Source organism: Hippoglossus stenolepis, chromosome 12 (genome assembly GCF_022539355.2).
Source record: "Hippoglossus stenolepis isolate QCI-W04-F060 chromosome 12, HSTE1.2, whole genome shotgun sequence".
Taxonomy (NCBI): Eukaryota; Metazoa; Chordata; class Actinopteri; order Pleuronectiformes; family Pleuronectidae; genus Hippoglossus; species Hippoglossus stenolepis.
In genome coordinates, this window is record NC_061494.1 from 12,507,420 (window position 1) to 12,529,541 (window position 22,122).

Below are 22,122 nucleotides of genomic sequence, written 5' to 3' on the forward strand. Positions count from 1 at the left end.
GCGACTTGACAGTAACGACAGAAACAACAGACTGACTTTGGAGATTCACCTTTATTATCAACTTCAAAGACATCAAAGTCATCATACATTTTTAATAAATAGAAACACCCAAACATGTTTTCAGTTCAAAGTTTGCAGGGGGAGAAAAATAAAAATAAATCAAGGCAGAAATCCTCAGTGTGTGTAAAAGAGCAGTCATCGGCATCCATGAGTGAATCATGTCTGCTGCATAGAAAATACAAATATACAAAATCCCTTGAAGAATTACAATCAATACGCATCAGATCAAAGCACCAAGCAAAACAGCTACAGGTAATAATTTAGTCCAACGGAGTCAAGCACACATGTGTTAGTACAAAAAGAGATGTGGTACATCCATAAAGTGCCCATGTTGGTGCCACGTTTCAAAATCCCTTAACGTTATTTCTTAGAAAATCAGTACCAAAGGACACATAACAGTAAATCAGAGAAATTAGATTAAAACAAATTGCCTCATTAAGAGTTCACATGTACCAGGATCAAGGCAGAGTGAGTATTTTCCCTTAAGATTTGTTTAAAAATCATCATGGCAGCGTAGCCATTTGTCATTTTTAAAGCACAGAAGCTTGTCAACCGCATCTTCCGGTTTCCATCGACGAGCGGAAGGCCAACACAAGCCAGACACAGACGGGGCAGCTGTAATCCTCAGGGGAGACCGCAACTGAGGGAAAAAGCTCTGTCACTTAACATTGCTGATCCTTCGGGGGATCTTGTTTCCATTGTCAAACAGACGAGCGTCTCCTGAGAGGATCTTCTGGGTCCGACTAGGTGGAACAATAACTGCAGGGCTCTGTCAGAGGATCCCAGTGTTTACCACGTGCTGGGTTATGTGTCATCTGGGCCTGCTGGGGGGCATCAGAGCAGCTCTCCCTGCGAGCTACAAAAACAAACACACTGTTGATGAGTCTCTCTCAGCACAACTGCAATTTTCTTCCTCCAAATCCCATCTTATGTGTAAGCTATTATTTCAACACATCTGTGTTTTAGCTGTCTGTTAGACCTTTATGTGCTTACTAACAGTGAGCCACTGCTGGCTCATTACATTGCTATGTTGGGACGATGCCCAAAACCACAGACGTCTCCAGAAACGTGAATACTTCGAATAACACTGAGAATGTTTGGATGCAGAGGATTTGGGGGGGAAGTTGCGGCGAGTCTGCATACGTACCAGCTGAGTGTGAGGCAGCGGTAGGGCGGACGGCTTTGGCTTCACCGGAGGCATCGGAGGCTTTGGCTTGGTGATCTTAGGAAACCAGATTTTCATGTTTTAAATGAGCAGTGAAAAGTGTATGAATGCAAATATATGACAAGTGTGGTTTAAGTGACTTGTAATGTTGTGAAGTACCGATTTTGTTGCAAGTGGCGGCAGAGGTCTGGATGGAGGTTGTGGCTTAACCTGATCGAAAAAAGACAGTTAATACATAGTTTAAGAAAACAAACTATCTGTGTCCTGGAAGAGGAAAAGAGATTAATTCTGTACCAGTTTTACCTCAGTATAGTTCGGCTTGCTTGAAGCAGACGGTGGCTGCATGGACGGCCTCACAACCTGAAGATAAAGATTTATCTACTTCATTTACAGCTGACACCCAAACAATATGGACTGCAGTAATACAAATACTGTAAATATGTTGACATTTAAATAATAATTCATTATAATAAGATCAGTAGATGACATTACCTGTTGAATCTTTGAGGGCTGGGGCACAGCTGGAAATGTCTTGGGTGGCTGTAAGTGGCAAAAAGAGAGATGACTAAACCAAACTAAAAAAAACATGACTCTGAAGTTTCTTAACCACAAGCCTTAGCAGTTTTTGCAGTTTAATTACAAAAACAGTCCCTTTATAATTTAGAACTGTAGAGTAGCACCTCTGGAGCTTATTGGTCATCCATGTGTGGCTATGGGAAACTTTCTGAGGCAAACAAAACTTCTCACCACGATGACACAGATACAGATGCCAACTGCAGCTGCCACAAATGGAAGTGTAGTGTCTAACTCACACACACAATATCGGTGTCAGAGTATCTCCACTCTGGTGCTGAAGCCGTTGGGTCAGATTGTAAACTCACCTCTGGAGCTGCTCTGCTGGGCTTCAATGCTCCAGTGTGCGGTCGGGCATTGGCAGAGAACAGAGGTTTGCAGGGCTGAGTGGCCGAAGACTCCACAAACGTGGGCTGGCTGATCAGTGTCTTCCCGAGACGGGGGCTGTCGCGTGTGCTGCTCGATCGAAACACCGGGTTTGACTGTCCTGAGGTCGACTGGAGCCATCTGCAGAATAACAAACACAGTGGCTGAAATTAAATATGGAAAAGATTAAGAGTTCAGTCTCTACAGCTTCACTTATGCGCAGTGGGAATCACTTTACCTCTTTGCCGGTCGTCTTTTTCTGATGCAGCACATCAAAATCCCAATGACCAGGACCACCAGCAGAAGTGCTCCAACCACCAGCAACACAAAAAACATCAACATGCCTGTCTCTGCACACACAAAAACACAAACACCACACGTAATGATTAGCACGATATTCTATCTATTGCTCACGAGCATCCGTCACTTGCTCGAGGAACAAAATTCACTGTAACATCATTACTGCATTTCCACAGACTTAGCGGGGGGAATTCCCGAGATCCCTGCTCGTCTGTTTGTGTTTATCAGCACAGAGCTCAATTGTGTGAGAGTCCATGAGACGTAATAAATCTTGGTGAAAAACGCAGCATTAGAGGAGGGGACACAAACGGTCATGTGTGAAGCATGGCGATGCAAATGGGACAAGTCAAGCGACTATCGAGCATGACGTGAAGCTCGTACCTTCAGGCAGCTCCGACTGCTGCACGTCGCAGAAAGGTGGGGCCCAGCCGGGGTCGCAGTGACACTTTCTCTCGTGGTTACAGACCTGTCAGAGATCACACTCGGTTATGCTGTCACAAATCTGCAGTGCTCCAAAGTGTTGTGAGGTTAAAACATTCTTTTTACCCCGTGGTTGTTGCATTTGGCCGAGCAGTCGTTTGTCCCGTACGCCTTTACGTGTGTGACGTCCTGACACCGCTGGTTGTAGCACACCTGAAAGACAGAAAAGACGCCTTGAGGACACTGTTCACCACTCTGTAGTCCATGGAGGTTTTTCTTAGGGGCAGTTTTCTCACCATGTTGTTGCCACACTTGGTGCCCGTCGGTACCATGCCCAGATCTGCAGGGTAGTTATCTTCAGGGTTTATAGTCGCTTCGTTGCATATGTCTCCACTTCCAACTTTGTAAAAGGATTTCCTGGATGTCACAGGAAACTCCCACCCTCCTCTGCAGAACAGTGTCCCACAGGATTGATCTCTGTAACAAAAAAAACACAAACCGATAATAAAACAAAGCCCAACAATATGTGAATATGAGCTATTTAACATTTGGTTTCCTACCTGCTGGAACATCTCTGGCTAAACAGTGTTTTTCTGCAGTTTCCATGAAGGTAGAAACAAGCATTTGCAGCCACTTCAGCGTCTGAACAGAAACATAAGAAGATAAAACAGCTGCAGATGTACGAGTCCTGATGTATCAGAATCAAAGCAGATCTAAACCAAACTGTCATTTTACCTGGACCCCACAGTCTCTTGCAGTGCTCCTGCTGTGAAGGACACTGCCCATTGTAGCAGTATCCTTTCCCACGGTTGCAGGACAGGCCGTTTTGGGTGTAGGCGTCAGTCGGACAGGAGGCAGCGAAGCCGGTGCAGTACTCTGCCAGGTCACAGACACCTGCCTTTGGTCGGCAGACACTGCCGGTTGGTTTCAGCTGTGGAGCAGAGAGAAACACAGATGGTGATGTACCGACTTACTGAATTACGTACACTCACACACACACACGGCCAGATGGCACAGTCAGACAGTGTCTCGCTATATGGTTACACATTTAGTATCAGCGTGACTTCCCTGGTCTAGAGAGGACACAGTGAGTGTGACTTACTTGGCAGTTGTGGCAGCACTCTCCCTCTGCACACTGGGCTCCCGCGTTAAGTTTGCAGGTAGTGGCATTGCAGCAGGCATTCTTGCATTCCTATGAGGCAGACAGAGGAAAATATGATTCAGTGCTTTAATTCTGTGATTTTATGCATGCAGCCTGTCTGAGCGCAACATGCACATACAGACCTGCACGGTGCCACAGTCGCACTCCTCTCCAGGCTCCAGGAAGGCGTTCCCGCACACCGGCCCTCCGTGGATGCGATTGGTGGACGGAGTGTCCAGCAGACAGGCCGGGTTCACCTCCTCCAAGAACCGGCTGAGCTGCTGCTGACTGCAGCTGCTGAACAGCTTCGGATACACAAGTCTGGAGGAAGAAGGAGAAGAGAAGAGGAGGTCAATATTAGAAGAATAGAAGAAGAGGTAAATGTGAGGGGGTTTAAGTGCAGGTGAGAAACTGAGCTTACCCAACGCTCTCAGACATGATGCAGTCTCTTTTTGTTACTGAGGAGCCACAGACACAGTTTTCAGTGTCATGGGACAAGCCCAGATTGTGACCCATCTCATGTGCAATAGTAGAAGCCACTCCTATTGGGTTGGTGTTATGGTCCTGTGTGTAGAGCAGAAAAAAGTGGAGTCACAAAGACATAACAAACATATAGAGAATGAACATTAACATCACATGATTCCCTTTCATTTCCTTCTGCTTTCTATAGAAAAATGAGATTCACCTCATTGACAGCTCCAGATTTAGACGTGCACATTGCGTTGGTGTTTGCCAAGCCGACAGTGGACCCATCAAAATCCACACCTCTGAATGAAGAAGAGTTAAATGTTATTAGACCTCAGCTCCGACAGGTTCTTTTAGAGGGGAGTTAAAATCTGCTGCGTCTTACGTGATGAACTGTGCGTTGTCATGCGTGGTCCTCGGCAGCAAGCTCCTCTGACGCCACTCGAGGAATCGACCGAGGGTTACCTCGGGGTTGGTGTTGACCTCTATCTGATCTTTGTACGACCAGAGATCCACGCCGACCAGCATGACGCGGACACCCACAGGGCGATACAGCTAAGCACAGCATGATAAAAAGCGAATGAATCATCAGGTAAATGGCTGATATCAGTATTTTGGAAACAGACGAAGCTGTAAATCACTGAGCGACTGATGCTGTCACACGGGGAGACACATTTGGGTCTGGCGCCTTCATTCACGTCGGCCCTTCTCCTTCAGAGTACGCAAAGAGGATTGTGTGATATGTGTGAAAATGTTCAGCTTGGGTGTGAAGATTCACAGTTAAAGTTAGATTTTTACAGCGAGGGAACTTTTCATTCCCTGTTATTGGTCGACATCCAGTCAGTAAAGACCGGGTAGTCTCAGGCCAGCGTTCTGCAATGATTTAAATCCACAGTGAGAAGTGAAGTCTGATGTGACACGTGGTTGTTTCTGCTTTGTGGGGGAAAATGAGTCCTGTCAGCTTCCAAGGCAAATAAACGACATGACTGGTAAAAATAGGCGGAATGCTCTATTAAGTCCAGAGGATAAATTATGTGGAATTACATAAAATTAAGCTTTTATACTCATTTGAACTTAAGTGTGGTCTTATTTTATAGTCCTGGATCATTTTCTCCCAACATCAGAGGTTTTCTTTTTTTTTTTGCTGTTCAAACAAAACAGTGTTGAATCGTTTTAGACAGACGAAGAGAGAAACAAACATACCTTGTCCACATGGTTTGCTATTTCAAGCATCCTGGTCTCCACTGTCTTCTTACTGTCAAACTTCTTATACTAAAAAAAGAGAGATCATTTTTTTTAACTTAAGGAACTTTAAGCAATATAAAACACAATCATTCCACATCTTGAAGGAAAAGTGAATTACAGATAATTGTGATTAAATGTGCAGTGACAGACAGAAATCCAACCTCAGTGTGGTCGGCCACAAGAACCAGCTCCACTGTTCTGGGTTTCACTGCACGGTCTTTGGTCTGGGCTCCGACTTTCTGAATAACACAAGACATTAACACTATTAAACATTAGTGTGTGTGTGTGTGTGTGTGTGTGTGTGTGTGTGTGTGTGTGTGTGTGTGTGTGTGTTTGTGTGTTTAGTTAGACCCAGATTATTGTTTGATGATGATTAATACAGCCCAGTAATCGAATGTATTGAGTTTGGTGTTACTCACAATGTACTGTAGCTACAACAAATACGATGGTAATCGCACAGAATCATTTTGATGCATGCAAATATGGCATTAATAAAATATGAAAATGATATTTGCATTTTGAAGCTAACTTTTCCAATAATACTTTGCAAAATATTCAAACCAATGTATTATGTCTCTCTTCCTTGTTTCCTTGATGTCTGGTCTTTATTGTGTTCCCATGTTTTCATTTCCTTTCTTTTTATCTTCGTTTGTTTGACTGAAATGAAAACTAATGGAAAGTGGATTTTCTTTCAGTTCTCATGTTGTTAGAATTCAAAAATATCCCCAGTAGAGTTTGTTTGTTTGTTTTAGCTGTAAATTAGATGCAGATACAGGAATATCAGGACGTGAAAATTTGTTTGTCTTCTAATATTTGTGATTCCTTAAATTATGACCTGTCTGTTTTATTTTGCTGCCCTTCGAAAGCACTTAGTAACTTAGATTTTGAAAAGTGCTCTAAAAATAAAGTAATTATATCATCGAAGAACACAGAAAGTATTGGATATCAACAGTCGTATAATGTGTAGGTTTCAAACCCTGGTGTATACATGTGTCTGTGTTGTGTGTCTGTGTCTTTACCAGACTGCCGAGCTGGAACAGTCCAGACGGACGAGCTCCGTGATCATAGTAAGTGGTCGTGTTTCCATGGGAACAGGAGCTCCTCTTCCTCCTCAGGTGTTTGTAGTTGTAAACAGCATGAAGACCCTCGTTGCTGTAAGTTTCGGAGCTGTTTCTGTCGTCTCGCTGTCCGGCCTCAGGACCAGCCAGAGGCTCGATCAGGTACATCTGGTCCTGGAGAACCACAAACCCCCTGCAGAGCCACACAGGAGTTTCAGAGTGGACAAACACACAATCCTTTTCCTTTCCATATGTACTTCTCAAACAGTTAAACTAATCATGTGGTTGCCTTTGTTTTTACTTTCCACACCTTTTGACACTAGCATGTCTTTTCGATAGACAGCAGAAGGCGGCTTTAATTAGAGAAGTCTGATTGGGTTACATGTTTTCAGTCTTAATGGTCTGCATGAAGGAGCCAATGGATGCTGCGGGACTGATCGTCTCTTCGGATTGGTTACGGCAGGTCATGAGTCGCAGCAGGAGACTTACAATCCCAAATCCTCATGGGTCTAATTCAATTTGTTGCTCAATTTTGAGAAACAATAACCTTTTGTAATTAGAGGAATAAATCTACATGCAGCATCACTCACTTCATTCCAGAGCAGAGTCCCACGCTGGCAGACGAGTCCTCCACCCCCACGATGTGTCCGTGGTAGTAGCAGTGAGCCTGGACAAACAGACCTCATTACAGAAGGAGCCATTTCACAACTCTCTCGCCTTTTTTTTTTTCTTCGTCTGACAAATATCTCGAGCACAGTGTTGAAATGTGATCGGAGGGTGTATTTAACTGTGTGTTTGTGTCATGGTCAGAGGAAATTACCTTATATGTCAATTCGTCTTCCAGGTAAAAATCAAGAATGACCGCATCTCATAATGAGGAACTTTGTTGTTGAGAAACTACCTACGCTTTAAAATGTGTCATGACGTCTAAGGAAGGGACTTTCATGTCTTACATAAAATGTAACATGACGATATCTCGGCTGCAGCAAAAACCCACTGGGCCTGGGTTTGCGTGTGACAGGATATCCTGTACTTAATGTAATAAAGCATGTGTGCTCTGTGTAGTAGGATAATCATTTGATGCTGTATGACAGTCTGATTTCACATCTCTGGATCGTCCACGTCACTAAATGTATTCTGCCATTTCAGCAAGGAAAGGGAAAATAAATGTCTAATTACCAGGTTTAGGATTATCATGTATACGTACAGTTAAGAAATTGTATAATCAAAGTTTTTATAGTCCATTATAACGCAGGTTGATAATGTTATTGTTTGTTTGATCGTGATGAAAGAGCTCAAAGGTACATACCCCAAGATCTGGAAAAGTTGTGACTTGGGCACCCTGATCAGAATAGTGTGTCACAGAAAAGTCTTTCCCGATAAGATCCCTGGAAAGAACCGATTTTTTTTATTATTATATCATTGACAGATCAATGAAGTTAGAGCAGTATGTGTCTAGCAGCACAGTAATCAGATCTTACATGTTCCTTTCCAGATGCAGAGTGTAGTTCTGCCCTGCGATTGTCAAAGAGTACCGGAGTTCATCAGGGTAAGTCTACACTCACACACACAGCAGGAGAGACTTTAGTGCATCTTCAGTGAGATTAAACACAATGTGACGTTTAAATACAGTGTACAGTAGAGTGTGTGTGTGTCTGTGTGTGTTACCTGATGTGTATCAGCATCACTGATGAGAGATGGATCCTTCAGCCTCTGAGGTGTCACAGTTTGGTACTTCATCACATGAGGTAGAGTTGTCCTTACACCGCTCGCTATTACTCCTGCAAGTAAAGTGATATTTCAGTAAAGAAAGAAAGAAGAGAGAAAGAAAGAGAGAAGGAAAGAAAGAAAGAAAGAAGGAAGGAAAGAAGGAAAGAAAGAAAGACAAAAAGAAAAAAAGAAAAAAAGAAAAAAAGAAAAAAAGAAAGATAGAAAGAGTCGTACCCCATGAGGAGAGGAGAATTCCCAACAGATATCCAGTATGAAGCATGTTGCTGTGTCCGACCGACTGTGTCATTGTGTGCTTTGCAGTCCGAGGTAAATGCTGAGACTCCTCAGCTCTCCTCCTCTCTCTCTCTCTCTCTCTCTCTCTCTCTCTCTCTCTCTCTGCTGTGTAATATCCTGGCAAACCATATGAGTCACTGTGAAAACTTCAACGTCAATGTAAAAAATACAGAATAGTAAATGTTGCACAAAGTAAAAAAGTTATAATTCCCACTGGTTGATACAAGGTTAATCCTTTTATTTTTTGAAACACAACTGGGACTCGTTTTTCTTTCCACACATGACTTTCTGATGGTCAATTGTTTCTAATCTATATGACCCAATCACCACGTTTCCATCTCCAATGCTCCTGTGTGTATATTTTAATCAGGAAGATAAATTGTGATAAATGAAGGGAACCCCCCCATTAACCAAACGTCCAGTTCATAGGATCATGTGGCTCTGAACTAACAGCTGAGCCTACGAGGACTATTTGTGGACTCTGGTGCCCCCTACTGTCGAAACGGTGGAGCAGTCAGAGCATTTAGGTTTTCACCATAAACTGTATATTAGGTTTTCACACATTTCCATAAGAAACCGCACAGAGCATGTAGGTTGTGTTGTGAATTTAGCGCGTATTTGGTGCACTGATGATATTTTACAGCTTATATTTTAGTGAAAAACACCAAATGTTTTTGTAAAATTGCCCCAAAATGTCAACTGGACCTAAAGATCTAGTGCACACGACTGATAAAAGAAAAGCAGACATGGGTAGTTAAATTCGTAGGAATAACACAAAACGTAAAAAACAGATATTGACGTGAAAACATTTTTGTGACTTTCTGGACGCAGCTTGTCCCATGTTGAGTTTGACCAGTAGGGGGCGACAACTCACCAGTTTCATTCAGATGCGTTCATGTCTCATCGTGAGATTGGGAATACCTGCACACGACACTATTTTTCCTTTTTTAAAACTAGTTATTGAAAACTTGATATGCAAACGTCAAGGCATTGAAGTCATAATGAATAATAACAAATAACAATGCATGTTATGCACAAATGAAATAATACAACATAATAATAACCAACAAATTTAATATATATACAGTACATAAAATAAAAATCTAATTATAAAATTTGTGTTTTTCTGTGTCCAATTTTCCAGGAGAACAAACAAACAACGTGTTTTTTCCAAAACAAGATACGACACATATACTGATTTTTGCCAAAAAGTCCTAAAGTCATAGAACTTAAATTGGAGTGGCCACTCTTTTCCTCACTTTGCTGCCGTTACGTGAACGCAACATATGACACCCGCCAAAAACAAATGAGCAGACGTCATCATTCCGCGACCACTAGGACCCAAACAGAGGAGAAACGTCAGAGGCGGTGCTCTGACTGTCACCTGGAGCAGGACGAGGATGAAACCTGGTGGAAAGTGTCCGACAGAAGACTCCGAGGAGCCGGAGCGGAGACAGACCGAGGCTCCGTTCAGCTTCACCCCGCAGCTCGTCCGCCTGCACAAGGACCACGAGCTGTTCGAGGTAACGTAGCAACAACGAGCTCCGTCTACTTCCTGGATGAAGCACCCGCTGTAACACTCTGCATGTTTACAGGATGGAGACATCCACAGACACATGTACCTGCAGGACCTCTACATCTCACAGGAAGACGAGCCCACAACCAGGTAGGACACACGAGTTATATCCGAGCTGGAGCTAAGTGTTAGCCTGGTTTATGTGTTAACTTCTCTCAGTTAACAACCCACAAACAAAACCTCAGCTACAGTAGAACTGAAACTTGTTGTTAGCTTCTCTCAGTTAACAACCCACAAACAAAACCTCAGCTACAGTAGAACTGAAACTTGTTGTTCACAGACTGATGACTATAGACTGGTTGTTGAGGTTGTTGTTCTTATTCTGCTGTTGGACTGAAGAAGGTTGACCAATGCTTTTTGCAATCTGGTGACCCTTTTCATAAATGCTTTAGGAAGCCAATAACTCTGCAAACTAAATGATAGTTTATTGAGTCCATGTCATTACAGGGGAAGTAAGATCCTCAGAAATGTAAACAAGGTTAAAGTTATACTGAGTATAAACATTAACTCATACATATATTCATTTACTAAAATACAAACAGTAAATGTATGTAAATACACACAACAACAGGGAGGTGAAAGGATTTTAAAAACTTATTAAAATGAATCAAATCAGTGGAACAGTTTTACAAACAGTACCAGTATCGAGCTTATTTGTATTAGATTCTAGATTTGTATTGTCACGCTAATTATACAAGTATAACAAGGTGCACAACTGAAGACATGTCTCTAACAACTGCTGTTGGTCACTAACATCCGCTAACATCTACCCGGAATCCTGAGTAGGAAAATAAGATACCCAACAGCAAATGTTTCCCCCCAGCTTTGGGTTTTCAGCTTTTTACCTGTAGCCCATTGTAGAGTCAGTGTTGTAGGACTGACGGTCTCCTTCTTCCTCCTCTCGTCTCCTCTCAGCGTATCAGAGTTCGCCTGTCACATCTCTGGCTGCAGCGCTGTCTTCAGTGCTCTGGAGGAGTACGAGCACCACTACAACTCCCTGCACAGGCACGTCTGCTGCTCCTGCCGTCGCTCGCTGCCAAGCGCCCGACTCCTTGACATTCACATACAGGAGTGGCACGACTCTCTCTTCACTGTCCTCGCCCAGAGGCAAGACATGGTGAGAGCCAAAGGAAATGAAGTTTGACTTGATTTTATTGATTCCTACTCATCCACTTAAAGGGGACATAGCATGCAAATTCCACTTTGTTAGTGCTTCTACACGTTAATGTGGGTATCTGGCATGTCTACCAACCCAAAAACTCTGGGAAAAAAACACTCAAGCGTTTTGTTATGGTTCCTCTAAGTCAGAAACGTCATGCTTGAGTGACTCGATTGAGCTTCCTGGGTTTTGTGTCGTAACAAGGTACTGGAAGTCTCCCTACATGGCCTTGGCCCACCCCCACCTCATCCCCCGCCCCCACACTCGTTACGCCGGGTTTACACCGGACGCAGCGAGGCTGCGAGGCAGCGCAGCGCCGCTCCCAAGCGCGCAGCCGGGCTGTTCACACGGGACGAGCATTTCTCCGCTGGTCAGCCCGCGATTCACTCACATGTGGCATTTGTCTGGATCGTTGGGACTGGGAGGCTGCAGCAGTTGCTCGGGCGCGACCGCTGCTCCCATGCGTGAGCTGGAATTTGTGTCAACGCCACACAGCCAGCAGTGTGGAAGACTTCCGCAGTGTTCAGCACTACTGTAACACTGGCACAAACACACAGAGCTCCCCACTCGTTACGCGGGTTTACACCGACGCGGAAGCGCCGCTGCCTGGCAGCGCACAGCCTGGCCGCAGCCGCCTGGCTGTTCACACGGGACGTGCATTTCCTCGCGCTGGTCAGCCCCATAGACTGTATATATAAGGTCAGCCCGCGATTCTGCTTTCTCCGCTTGTTGTTGTACCCGTTGAATGTCGGGGTTCGGGGTAAATGATGGTCTTCATAGCCCCCCTCTCTCTTTCTCTGTCTATCTGCTTGTGTGCTTGTAGTGGATGGGCAGAGGGGACATTTAATTATGTGACTGGGAAAATTAAAACTCCAGGACAACAGAAGGGGAATACAAAGTATGGGATGCATATTTGATAATTTATATCATATAAAATATGTAATTTATATCGTTTAAAATCATGGGGGGAGAGGGGGGAGGGGGGAGCTGGCTCATTAGCATTTAAAGGAACAGGCAGTCAAAACAGGTCACTCTGTGGAGGGCTGTTTTATACAGGGTAAAAAGGGTGCTGTTTTAAATGATCCTTGTGGTATTTTGACCAAAGTATGTTACAGACATTTCATTAAGACCCCAAGGAACCATATCAACTTGTGGTAAAATGGGCATGCTATGTCCCCTTTAAGATTCGAGGGGAAATCTTCAAGGATAATTATTCTATCACGTTTCCTTCACACAGTACCAGTGTTTGGTCGAGGGCTGTGGACACAAGTTCAGGACGAGTGATCACAGGAAGGAACATCTGATAAGAATTCACAAGTATCCTCCAGACTTCAGATTTGACAAACCCAAAAAGGACAGAGGGTAAGACTGCGTCGTTCACCTTTTTGTCCACTAGATGGCAGCAAAATGTTAGTAGAAATATTACTCAGCCAAGTTTCGGGTCCATGTTTGTTATAGGGCGCAGGACTTATTTCTCTGAATTTAATATTTAGTGACATATTTCATGCATTTTTTAACATAAAGTAAGATTTTCTGCTGCTTTACTTTATTTAAAAACTCAACTACTTGTTCAAATTTTTTTTGTTCAAATTGTTCAAAATTCATATCACTTTATCATTATTCAGACTAAACAGAGTAAAATGGCTAAAATTAGTTACATCTTCATATTTTATACTCTTTTATGTATTTTTAAAAATGATCTGTCTTAACAGAACCCGAGAGACGAAGAGGCCGCCGCACAAAGACATCGCCATGGAGGAAGTAGGCGATGTGTGTGAGTCCGAGGGTGTGTGCGAGGTTATGTGCGATGTGTTGTCCGAGCAGCCTGAGCCTGGAGAGTCCATGGAGACGGTTGTGGAGGAAGCAGCTGCTCACTTGACAAAGGCTGCCGCTGCTGGGGAGGACGCAGGTCTCTCTGCTGCAGTACACAGCAAAGAGTGTCTGAACACAGAGACACTGAAACCACAATACTCCTACAGGTTAGTTTTGCAGGAAAACATACAAACAGGTTTGAGATGTTTTTAGTTTAAGGGTGAATTCAGGGCAAATTGAAGATGAGATGTCAGTGATCTTAAGGGAAAAAAAGTTGAGCAGTTACTTTATACATGTGTAATGACATATGATTTAGAATATATGTGAGCTGATATCTTTATCCAGCTTCTCATCTAATTGATAACAATCTGAGATGAAAATCTAAAGTTTTTAGTTGTTCTTCTTCTCTCAGAGTCCCTTCAACCGTGTGCTTTGGTCGCGGCTCCATCCGAGGCTTCAGAGGACAGCGTGGGAGGAGGAAATGAAACGGCAGACCTGCGCCTTCTGTTTGATGTTCCTTTTTAAGACTCAATACCCTTGTCTATAGTAACAGAATGTATTCACTATCACATGTGTCTTTAATGTATAATAAAAATGGCCTTTGCAAAAAAGAAGCAACATGCATATATGCATTCGTTTAGGTGATCAAGAGCACATTTTGTTGTTTGTAGTTTCTTTACACACACACTCTCGTTTTTCTCCCTGGTGGTGCAGCCTGTCAGCAGACCGGACCAACTTCACTGTGCATTTCACTTAATACATCACAGTGTCTGTCTTTATTATAAACTGAAAGAATTGACACCACATTGAATCCTGTCGTGTGTTACAATGCAGAGTTAGACTGCACTGAGCTTCAATCACAAGCGACGAGGAAAATGTGAAGAGAAAAAAATGAGAGGAAATGACCAAATTTACATAAGAGATTTTAATAATTGTACAAAACACCTTTTCACCCATCAAATATAAAATATCCTGTACATTAACGACTGATGTGAGACATTTATCTACATTTTGTAATGAAACCTACTGTGGTCTTGGACATTTAAGAGCTCTTTAAACATGTGCAATATAAAGTTCTTTTTGAGGTAATGTAAAAAACAATAAGTTTATTTAAATTTAATTTGTATTTTTTATGGATAATAATATATATTTGTTTCTGTGTGAAAGTTTGAGATCATAATTTAATTTTTAATTCTGAATGTGGATATTTTAAACCTGCACCCTGAAGAAAGTTTTTGCAAAAGTCCACTGAAATAGAAATACAACATTCACATGGTCACTAGTTATTGCTTCAAACCTTTAAAAAAATGACCATGTCACAAATAATTTACCGCAAATTAAATTTTAAATACTTCATAGAAAATTTAAGGAAATTATGAAAACTCACAACTGTTTCTTTCATTGACCTTTTGAAAATTAAGCCAGCTTGTTTTACCAACATTTTTGCGTGAAAAATATTCCTCTCACCCCATTTGATTTCACTATAGAACAAAACATATTTTACAAAAGTTCTCAGGCATCTTTTACTTCTTTTGCAGTGTTTGTTATTTGCTGTATGGAGGCGTTTGTTTTTAAGGCGGATCTCCCAACGATGCAGCTCAGAGTTAGTGCGGGTTAAGACAAGTAGTACATCCCATACGGTCCACTGAATAGTCCCGGGACGGGCAGGCCGTGCCTGGGTCCGCTCAGGGCCGCGTAGAGGGACGGTGCGCCCATGGGTGCGGCGCTCAGGGGGAAGGGGAACGCGAAGGCCGGCAGCAGCGGCTTCGCGGCCAGCTTGAACTTCTCCAGCTCGGCCTCCTGGAGTCTCTTGGCCTTGGCCCTGCGGTTCTGAAACCAGATCTTGACCTGAGTCTCTGTGAGGCTGAGGGAGCCGGAGAACTCCGCTCTCTCTGCGATGGACAGGTACTGTTTCTGACGGAACTTCCTCTCCAGAGACAGCAGCTGCGAGGTGGTGAAGGGAGTCCTGGGTTTTCTGTTGTTCTTGTGTTTCCGCAGGTTGCAGGAGGCCGGGCTGGGGAGTCCTGGAAGCAGAGAGTCACATCAGTGGAGGAGAAAAACTGAGATCCACGTGATTTAGAGTGAATCAAGTCAAATCAGGGGGAGGTCAAACACAGAAAGGGCCTGAGACATTTGGGCTAAAGGCCTGAGCAGTTTTCTGCAACTTGGAGCATCTCAAAGTTTAAATATCTATCTCCATCATCTCTAGATTTCTTGTATTATGGAATTAGATGTTTTTACAATATACTATTCACAATCCAAACCTGATATTTCCAGAATATGTTTATACGATTGTAAAGTTAAAACGTGTGCATTCTTCTTGTTATTAAACAGATATATAGTTGCTTTACTCACTTTGAGGGGATGCGTAAGGACTCTGACACCAGGGACCCGTGTCCTTGTCCCCGGGCTCCACCGCCTCTGCTTCGGACCGGTGAGGTCCCCTCGGTGACCCGCACTCGGTCTCCTCCGCCGGGACGCAGCCTGGACCTGCAGGCTCGGGGGAGTGGCGGCTCCTGCCGGGCGGCCTCTCCGACATGAGGGACTCCACGCTGAAGGGCAGCTCTAAACTTTTGCTTTTACACCGTCTGACAGGAGACAGGTCCAGCTCCTCGGTTCCCACGCCGCCAGCGGCTCGCTCCTCCGGTGCGGTGTCCTCCGGAGGCGCAGCGGAGCGCGGTGATCCTTGCGCAGGATTCATTACGCACGACTGCGGTGCCATACAACCAGTTTATCCCGCCGTGCGCGCCTCGCTGCCGCCGCCGCTGCTGCTGCTGCTGTCGGTTCCGTGTGTTGTCGCCTTGAGGAGAATCTGTGAAACCGCCGAGGCTCATCTGACGTCGTGGAGCTGCGGGGAAACTTCAGATATTTGACGCACGGACCTGACTCACCGTCACTGAAGTGCCACACATGCCCCTTTCATCTCCACCGCGCGCCAATCAGTCTGTGGATGTTTCCAAGCGACTGGAGCGGAACAGTCTGTGATTGGTCAGGCTGGTCGTGACAGAGCAGTGTGGTTCTTGACAGATGAAAACCTCCGATCACAGGCTGAGCTCGGGATTCCCAAGGTGAAGCAAATGAGTTTAATATGTGCAAACTCACATTTAAATAACATCTATATCATTGTTTTAAATTATAAGCAAATTGCCTGAAACTTTTGGTATATTGTTTAAAATGTATCATATTCATAACATTCCCAATATTACTATTAGGTTACATTTCACACACACACACACACACACACACACACACACACACACACACACACACACACACACACACACACGTTTGTACTTCTATCTTAGTGAGGACCCTCATTGACATAATACATTCCCTAGCCCCTCACCCTAACCTTAACCAATTCTGACTCCTACCCTAAAAACAAGTCTTAACCCTCAAAGTGAGGACCATTAAAAAGGAACACACACACACACACGCACATTTTTTAATGAATGGAAATTTACTTCTGGGCTAATGTGGACCATATGTCCCCATAATCTTCTTCTTACTTAAATTGGCCGACCTTACTAAGTTTAAAGCTGCACTGATTAGTTGCAAAACGAGAGCCAAACATGACTAATGTATTTTATTGTTTATTGTTAATGCTCATCCCCTCACGAGGTAAAAGCTGAAATGTTTTTTTTGAAGATGAAAAACTTCAAGGATAATTTTTTTATGTTGCCTCCTTCACACTGTTCAGTTCCAGTGTTTGGTTGAGGTCTGTGGACAGAAGTTCAGGACCATCTACCTTACTAAGTTTAAAGCAGCACAGATTTCATTTTTTTATATGAATTATTCTGATATATTTTGTTGTGATTCACTCTCATCATCCTTGGAGCAACAGGAAGCTGCTCTACAGCTTTAAAAAGGGTTAGGTAGTTCTCCAACATATCATATTACCTATAAGATGATAATACTTTATTTCATTGTTGTGTTTATGCATAGTTCTGCTACACTCCAACACACCAAACAATTTGATTCCAGCAGGTTCAACAAAGTGAGTCCAATACAAAAGTTTACTTGTGTAATTTCTTTTCATTATGTTTCAAAAATGACTGTGGTGTTTCTTGTTCTTAGAAATATGTCCACAGTCATTTATCACTGTGTTTCATTAAAGTAGGAAAACAATCCTGGCTTCCACTGCTTTTTATTCTCTTAAGAGTTATTATCGCTGTAAATTTCTCTATCATGTGGCCTGTAATCGAATTATCCGTGGCTGTGTATTGGCCACATTTCAGCCTATTGTGTCCATTGTGTGCAATCCCCTTGAGAGACAGTAAAACCCCAAGTAATGTCGCAGAAGCCCTTTGAAGGGGCCCGTCCAAATTGGTCTTGTTTTGCAGCTCTTCACATCAAGTCAAATCATTGTCAATGAAAGGCAATATGTGAAGAGTTTTTCTCTCTTATCAGAACTAATGCAGGACTCGTCTGTCTGTCCTTCTGTCTGCGGGACAATTGGTTAAATGGAGTTAACCGTTTCTCTCCCCGAGGTACATTTCTGCTTTGATCCCGCTGTGCCTGGCGCCTGTCTGCTCGGCTCTCCCCTCCCTCGGCTCTGTGTGACAGTGATAGATTGCTGGGTAACTATACAAGCTTTCAATGACTGTAATTTAGTGCCCAACAACATTACATTCTCCTCTACTTACTCTCTATTACCACTCTCACTCTCCTCCTGTTTGGAAAGGGATGTAGGGGCTGTCTGTAATGTTTTTGTTGCTCCTCTGCTCCTCCATTGTTTCATAATGAATGAGTAAATCATATTTCCTGCCTCTGGAGTAGCACAGACATGCCAGACAAATCAACAACGACTGCCGTAGTTTGGTTTGAGAAATGAAAGTCTTCTTATAGAGTGCAGTGTTGCACTTTAGTTTTAACATTTATACAAATTACCTTTGCCATTTCCTTTACTTTTCAATACATTTGGATAAACAAACACATATTAATTATCTGTATCTAATACTCTACAAGAAGTTTCACTAAAACCCAAAATGCCAACTTGCTGTTGGGACTATAGAGGAAAAGTCAATTGGTCATTTGTAGATAAAATATAAATCAATCCTTTATTTAATTGTCTAAAAACAATATGTTGTTGACTTGTGAACTAACATTATCCAAAATGTTTCCAACAATGTTCAAACTTAGAGAAATCCCCAATTCTATTCAAGGTATTGGTTTCATTTTGGTCGCCCTTTAAATGCCTCATATCCACTTTACCTGTGGCTTCTTCCATCTCTTGTATAACTTCTGGGGCAAACAAAATACAATGAAGGAAAAACCCACAATAGCCCGTTAGCCAGTCAGCTGTTTTTCCACTGATTGTGGAAGTAATGGTTCACAATTATTCATTGTTATTTAATGTGTAACGTGAATTCAACTTTAATACATTATCTCATCCGTGAACATGATTTACACCTGAGTCATGTCCGGTAGATTTCTATCCGCAATGGGGGTGAAGACAACTAATTAGGTCTGTTGTTATTGTTTTGATTCAAAGACCCCTACTGGCCAATATAAAATTTTTAGCATCCATCCATACACACACACACACACACACACACACACACACACACACACACACACACACACACACACACACACACAGTGATAATAATAATAATAATAATAATAATAATAATAATAATAATAATAATAATAATAATAATAATCTATTAATAATATGATAATAATAATCATGATAATAATAATAATAATATATTTGATTTGTATAGCGCTTTTCAAGAAATTACATAGAATTTAAAAGGAGATACTAAAGATAAAAACATAACAATGACCAATTCATGACTAGTCCTAACCTTAACCTAACCACAATTCACATCTGAACCCTAACCTTAACCCGGACCTCAGAAACCATGTTTAAGGTCTACTGGTCCTCACAAGGTCAGTGTTCTGTACTAGAAAAGGTCCTCAAAAGGTAACAAAAATGAGTACATACACACACATTTTTAGCATCCATCCATCCACACACACACACACACACACACACACACACACACACACACACACACACACACACACACACACACACACACACACACACACACACACACACACACACACACACACATACCTCCTTGCCAAAGTGGAGGACTGTTTAAGGAGGTAATTGTGGTTTCCAGAGGAGTTTTCCCTTCAAACAAACATGTTGAAACAAGCTTTATATATTTCATTTTTCAAATCATTCTCTTTCATGAGAGTTGGCAGCGCTTCCAGCTCTCCTAAGCAAACTTTGTGGAAGGAGCCGGAGTCATGTGGGATAAACATTTATGAAGCACACAGCGGGGAACTTTGCGGTGGAAGTGTATCGTCTTTAAAAGAGATGAGAGGCCTGCCTGGTGAAGCATAACAGAGCATTATCCTGTGTCTGAGCGGACCTGCCAACATCGGTACGTCAAAGTATAGATGGATGTGAGATCACAAGCTTTTCTTTCCATGCTGACATTTACACTATTTGACACTCCATATACATTATCTTCATCTTTACAGACAGCATGAAGTGTTGACTGACCTGCACACTCGTCTCACATTTAACCTGTGGTCCATTTCATGCAGCCAGCGATCGGCATTACTGTTTAAATGTAAATATCATTAGTGTCCAGTCGCAACTCAAATCTCAACTGGGATATTCTAGAATTTGTTACAACTTAAATGTCTGAAATAAAACATACCGTATCATTTTAATGGAATTTTCTAGTGGGGCTGTATGTGAGCTCTAGAACCTTTCCTGCCAGCCCCCTAGTAAATGTCTACGTGTGCCCCATAAGAATACAGCAGGAAATTGTCCAGAAAATGGAATACACAAAACTGAAAAAACTAAAAGATTACAAATATCTCAGGGTAAAAAAAAGGTGTGGGACGCCAACGAAGATGTCAACTTAGAAAGGGCCATTACCAGTGTAGATGTGCTATGAACAAAAACATGTGCTTTCAGGAATTCATACATTGTGCCCGGCCTCTTGCATGCTCTGTCCAGGCCCAGGACATTTTTCTGTTGTTGTGAACGCATCTGACTCAGAGAATCTCCTGCTGTGTTGTTCATAAGTGAAAGAAAAACCCTTATGTACGTAAATGGCTCAACTAAAACCTCAGTTCAGTCAAACATGAGTTCAGGTCACTTGACTTGTTTCCATAATCCCCAGAACTTTATCTGTTTGTAACTAACTAACTTTCTCAATGAATTCACCCCGAATGACACAGTGACACGTTGTCATGTGTCACATGGCAGATTTAAGGGGACTCAGCTAAGTTAAGTTCTACCAAAACATCCCATATAAACCCTGGATCAGAGATCTTCTGGAATACGTCTTTCAACAGTTCCAGCACCCACACTGTAAATTGGATTGACACATGCATTTCATTAATTGCTGAAATAATAAAGTCGATTACTCCCTCGGCTCCAGAGCTCAGTTTCACTCAGGCCCGGTCATGCCAGTCATGCCAAAGAGGATGTGAGGCCCGAGGTCTTTCCCAGTAATGTTTTCCCCTTATCTGATGGGAGCTGGGAGGGACTGCAGTAACACGTTAGTCTTAATTAGTTGTTTCATCTTTACACCACCAGCACAGTGTGTCATGTGAGCCGCTGTCAGGTCTAACCCCGTTTACCTAAATTGTGAAAAAGGTGGTTACTGATATGAAGTGAGGACTGCTGGAACATACTAAACTAAATCGGCCTCAGATATCACAGTGTCACAGAGTAATACAGTACAGGAGGTTTCACAAAGATTGAATACAGGCCGCGTAAATCATCAGTATGCTTCAGTCAAAGTTGTTGTCGGACGGTCGAACAGTGTCTGAAACCCCCTGCGACCACATCTTTCTGATATTGTAAAGGAAGGTGCTGTGTTTGGGTGCGTTCGCAAATATACAGACATGAGACTGTGTGAAAATTGTCACAGATATCAGTATTTTCACGATATTGTTAGAATGTGCTGAAAATTTTCAAAAAGTACCAACATATAAACTGTAGTTATTTCACCAACTTTTATATTTAGATTCCATATTTATCATCAGTAAAAATGATATTATAGCACAAACATTATATCAAATCTGAAGCATTAACATGGAAGAAAGTAGGCTTTCAAAAGAAGCTCTTGGTTTTACAATGACAACTTCCTGCAGTGCGGTAAATCAAATGTCCATTTTCAGCATTTGTTGTTATGATAGCTTCGCGGTAACTTCCTTCTTGAGGAAGACACACTGGGGACAATCAGATGATGCTTGAAACCTTTGTAATCACCTGATGGGTTGTTGATCGGTTAAGTGCTTTTCATTCATCCTTTATATGTTAGCATGACTCGGCTGCCACGGGGAAAGTGTTGACAGGCAAGCAGCGAGAGGGTTATTATGCCTCTGTGTGTTTTGTGTGTTAGGATATTGGGTTTGGTGACAGGAAGGCGCGTTCCACATGGCGTCTGACAGAGACGAGCAGAGTGTTCGGCTGCCGGGGCCTCGGCGGCGAGGCTTACCCGCAGAGCCAGGTGCTAACAGGTGAACACAGAGATACCGTAGCTCTATTGTTGCGGCCTGGGAGGGACAGAGGGGGGGGGGGATGACGGGAACCGGACACCCTCTCTGGACCCGGAGCGAGCCAGGGGTTAGGGTGAGCTCAGTGACTGTGCTGACAGCAGAGGGGGGGGGGATTCAGACGGTATAGCCTGCACTCAGTGATGATAATGACGATGATGACGTTGGAGAATGACCCAATAACGGAGACAAGGGATGTCAAATTATCACAGGCTCTTTATTGTCTGGCCATGATAG

At 42.9% G+C, this 22,122-nt stretch overlaps 3 protein-coding genes across 3 annotated transcripts; 1 reads left to right on the top strand and 2 right to left on the bottom strand.

Moving 5' to 3' along the window:
* Positions 1–32: 32 nt before the first annotated feature.
* On the bottom strand, positions 33–8,822 carry adam8a (ADAM metallopeptidase domain 8a). The gene is made up of 25 exons (XM_035171878.2): positions 8,738–8,822; positions 8,462–8,574; positions 8,275–8,348; positions 8,103–8,181; positions 7,384–7,460; positions 6,755–6,986; positions 5,897–5,974; positions 5,694–5,762; positions 4,876–5,045; positions 4,711–4,792; positions 4,447–4,589; positions 4,169–4,346; positions 3,987–4,076; positions 3,620–3,815; positions 3,445–3,526; positions 3,181–3,361; positions 3,011–3,097; positions 2,846–2,930; positions 2,403–2,514; positions 2,107–2,305; positions 1,718–1,765; positions 1,529–1,585; positions 1,385–1,435; positions 1,208–1,282; positions 33–916 (listed from the first exon to the last, which is right to left on the bottom strand). The coding sequence occupies exons 1-25, from the start codon at positions 8,808–8,810 to the stop codon at positions 872–874; spliced, it is 2,676 nt and encodes an 891-aa protein (XP_035027769.1). The 5' UTR covers positions 8,811–8,822; the 3' UTR covers positions 33–871.
* A 1,294-nt stretch (positions 8,823–10,116) lies between these two features.
* On the top strand, positions 10,117–13,958 carry znf511 (zinc finger protein 511). Its single transcript, XM_035171716.2, has 6 exons — positions 10,117–10,320; positions 10,393–10,463; positions 11,289–11,490; positions 12,770–12,894; positions 13,245–13,511; positions 13,757–13,958. Exons 1-6 carry the CDS (start codon positions 10,198–10,200, stop codon positions 13,827–13,829), a joined length of 861 nt encoding a protein of 286 aa, XP_035027607.2. The 5' UTR covers positions 10,117–10,197; the 3' UTR covers positions 13,830–13,958.
* A 205-nt stretch (positions 13,959–14,163) lies between these two features.
* Positions 14,164–16,255, bottom strand: msx3 (muscle segment homeobox 3). Its single transcript, XM_035171717.1, has 2 exons — positions 15,700–16,255; positions 14,164–15,368 (listed from the first exon to the last, which is right to left on the bottom strand). The coding sequence occupies exons 1-2, from the start codon at positions 16,064–16,066 to the stop codon at positions 14,959–14,961; spliced, it is 777 nt and encodes a 258-aa protein (XP_035027608.1). The 5' UTR covers positions 16,067–16,255; the 3' UTR covers positions 14,164–14,958.
* Between the last annotated feature and the right edge of the window lie 5,867 nt (positions 16,256–22,122).

Coding starts and splice junctions, on each gene's coding strand:
- msx3 (XM_035171717.1), bottom strand. CDS start 16,066: ATGGCACCGCAGTCGTGCGTAATGAATCCTGCGCAAGGATCACCGCGC. Junction 15,369..15,699: donor TCCTTACGCATCCCCTCAAA/GTGAGTAAAGCA, acceptor CTCTGCTTCCAG/GACTCCCCAGCCCGGCCTCC.
- znf511 (XM_035171716.2), top strand. CDS start 10,198: ATGAAACCTGGTGGAAAGTGTCCGACAGAAGACTCCGAGGAGCCGGAG. Junction 12,895..13,244: donor AAACCCAAAAAGGACAGAGG/GTAAGACTGCGT, acceptor CTGTCTTAACAG/AACCCGAGAGACGAAGAGGC. Junction 13,512..13,756: donor AAACCACAATACTCCTACAG/GTTAGTTTTGCA, acceptor TTCTTCTCTCAG/AGTCCCTTCAACCGTGTGCT.
- adam8a (XM_035171878.2), bottom strand. CDS start 8,810: ATGACACAGTCGGTCGGACACAGCAACATGCTTCATACTGGATATCTG. Junction 4,793..4,875: donor GACAACGCACAGTTCATCAC/GTAAGACGCAGC, acceptor TTCTTCATTCAG/AGGTGTGGATTTTGATGGGT. Junction 1,283..1,384: donor CGCCACTTGCAACAAAATCG/GTACTTCACAAC, acceptor TGGTTTCCTAAG/ATCACCAAGCCAAAGCCTCC.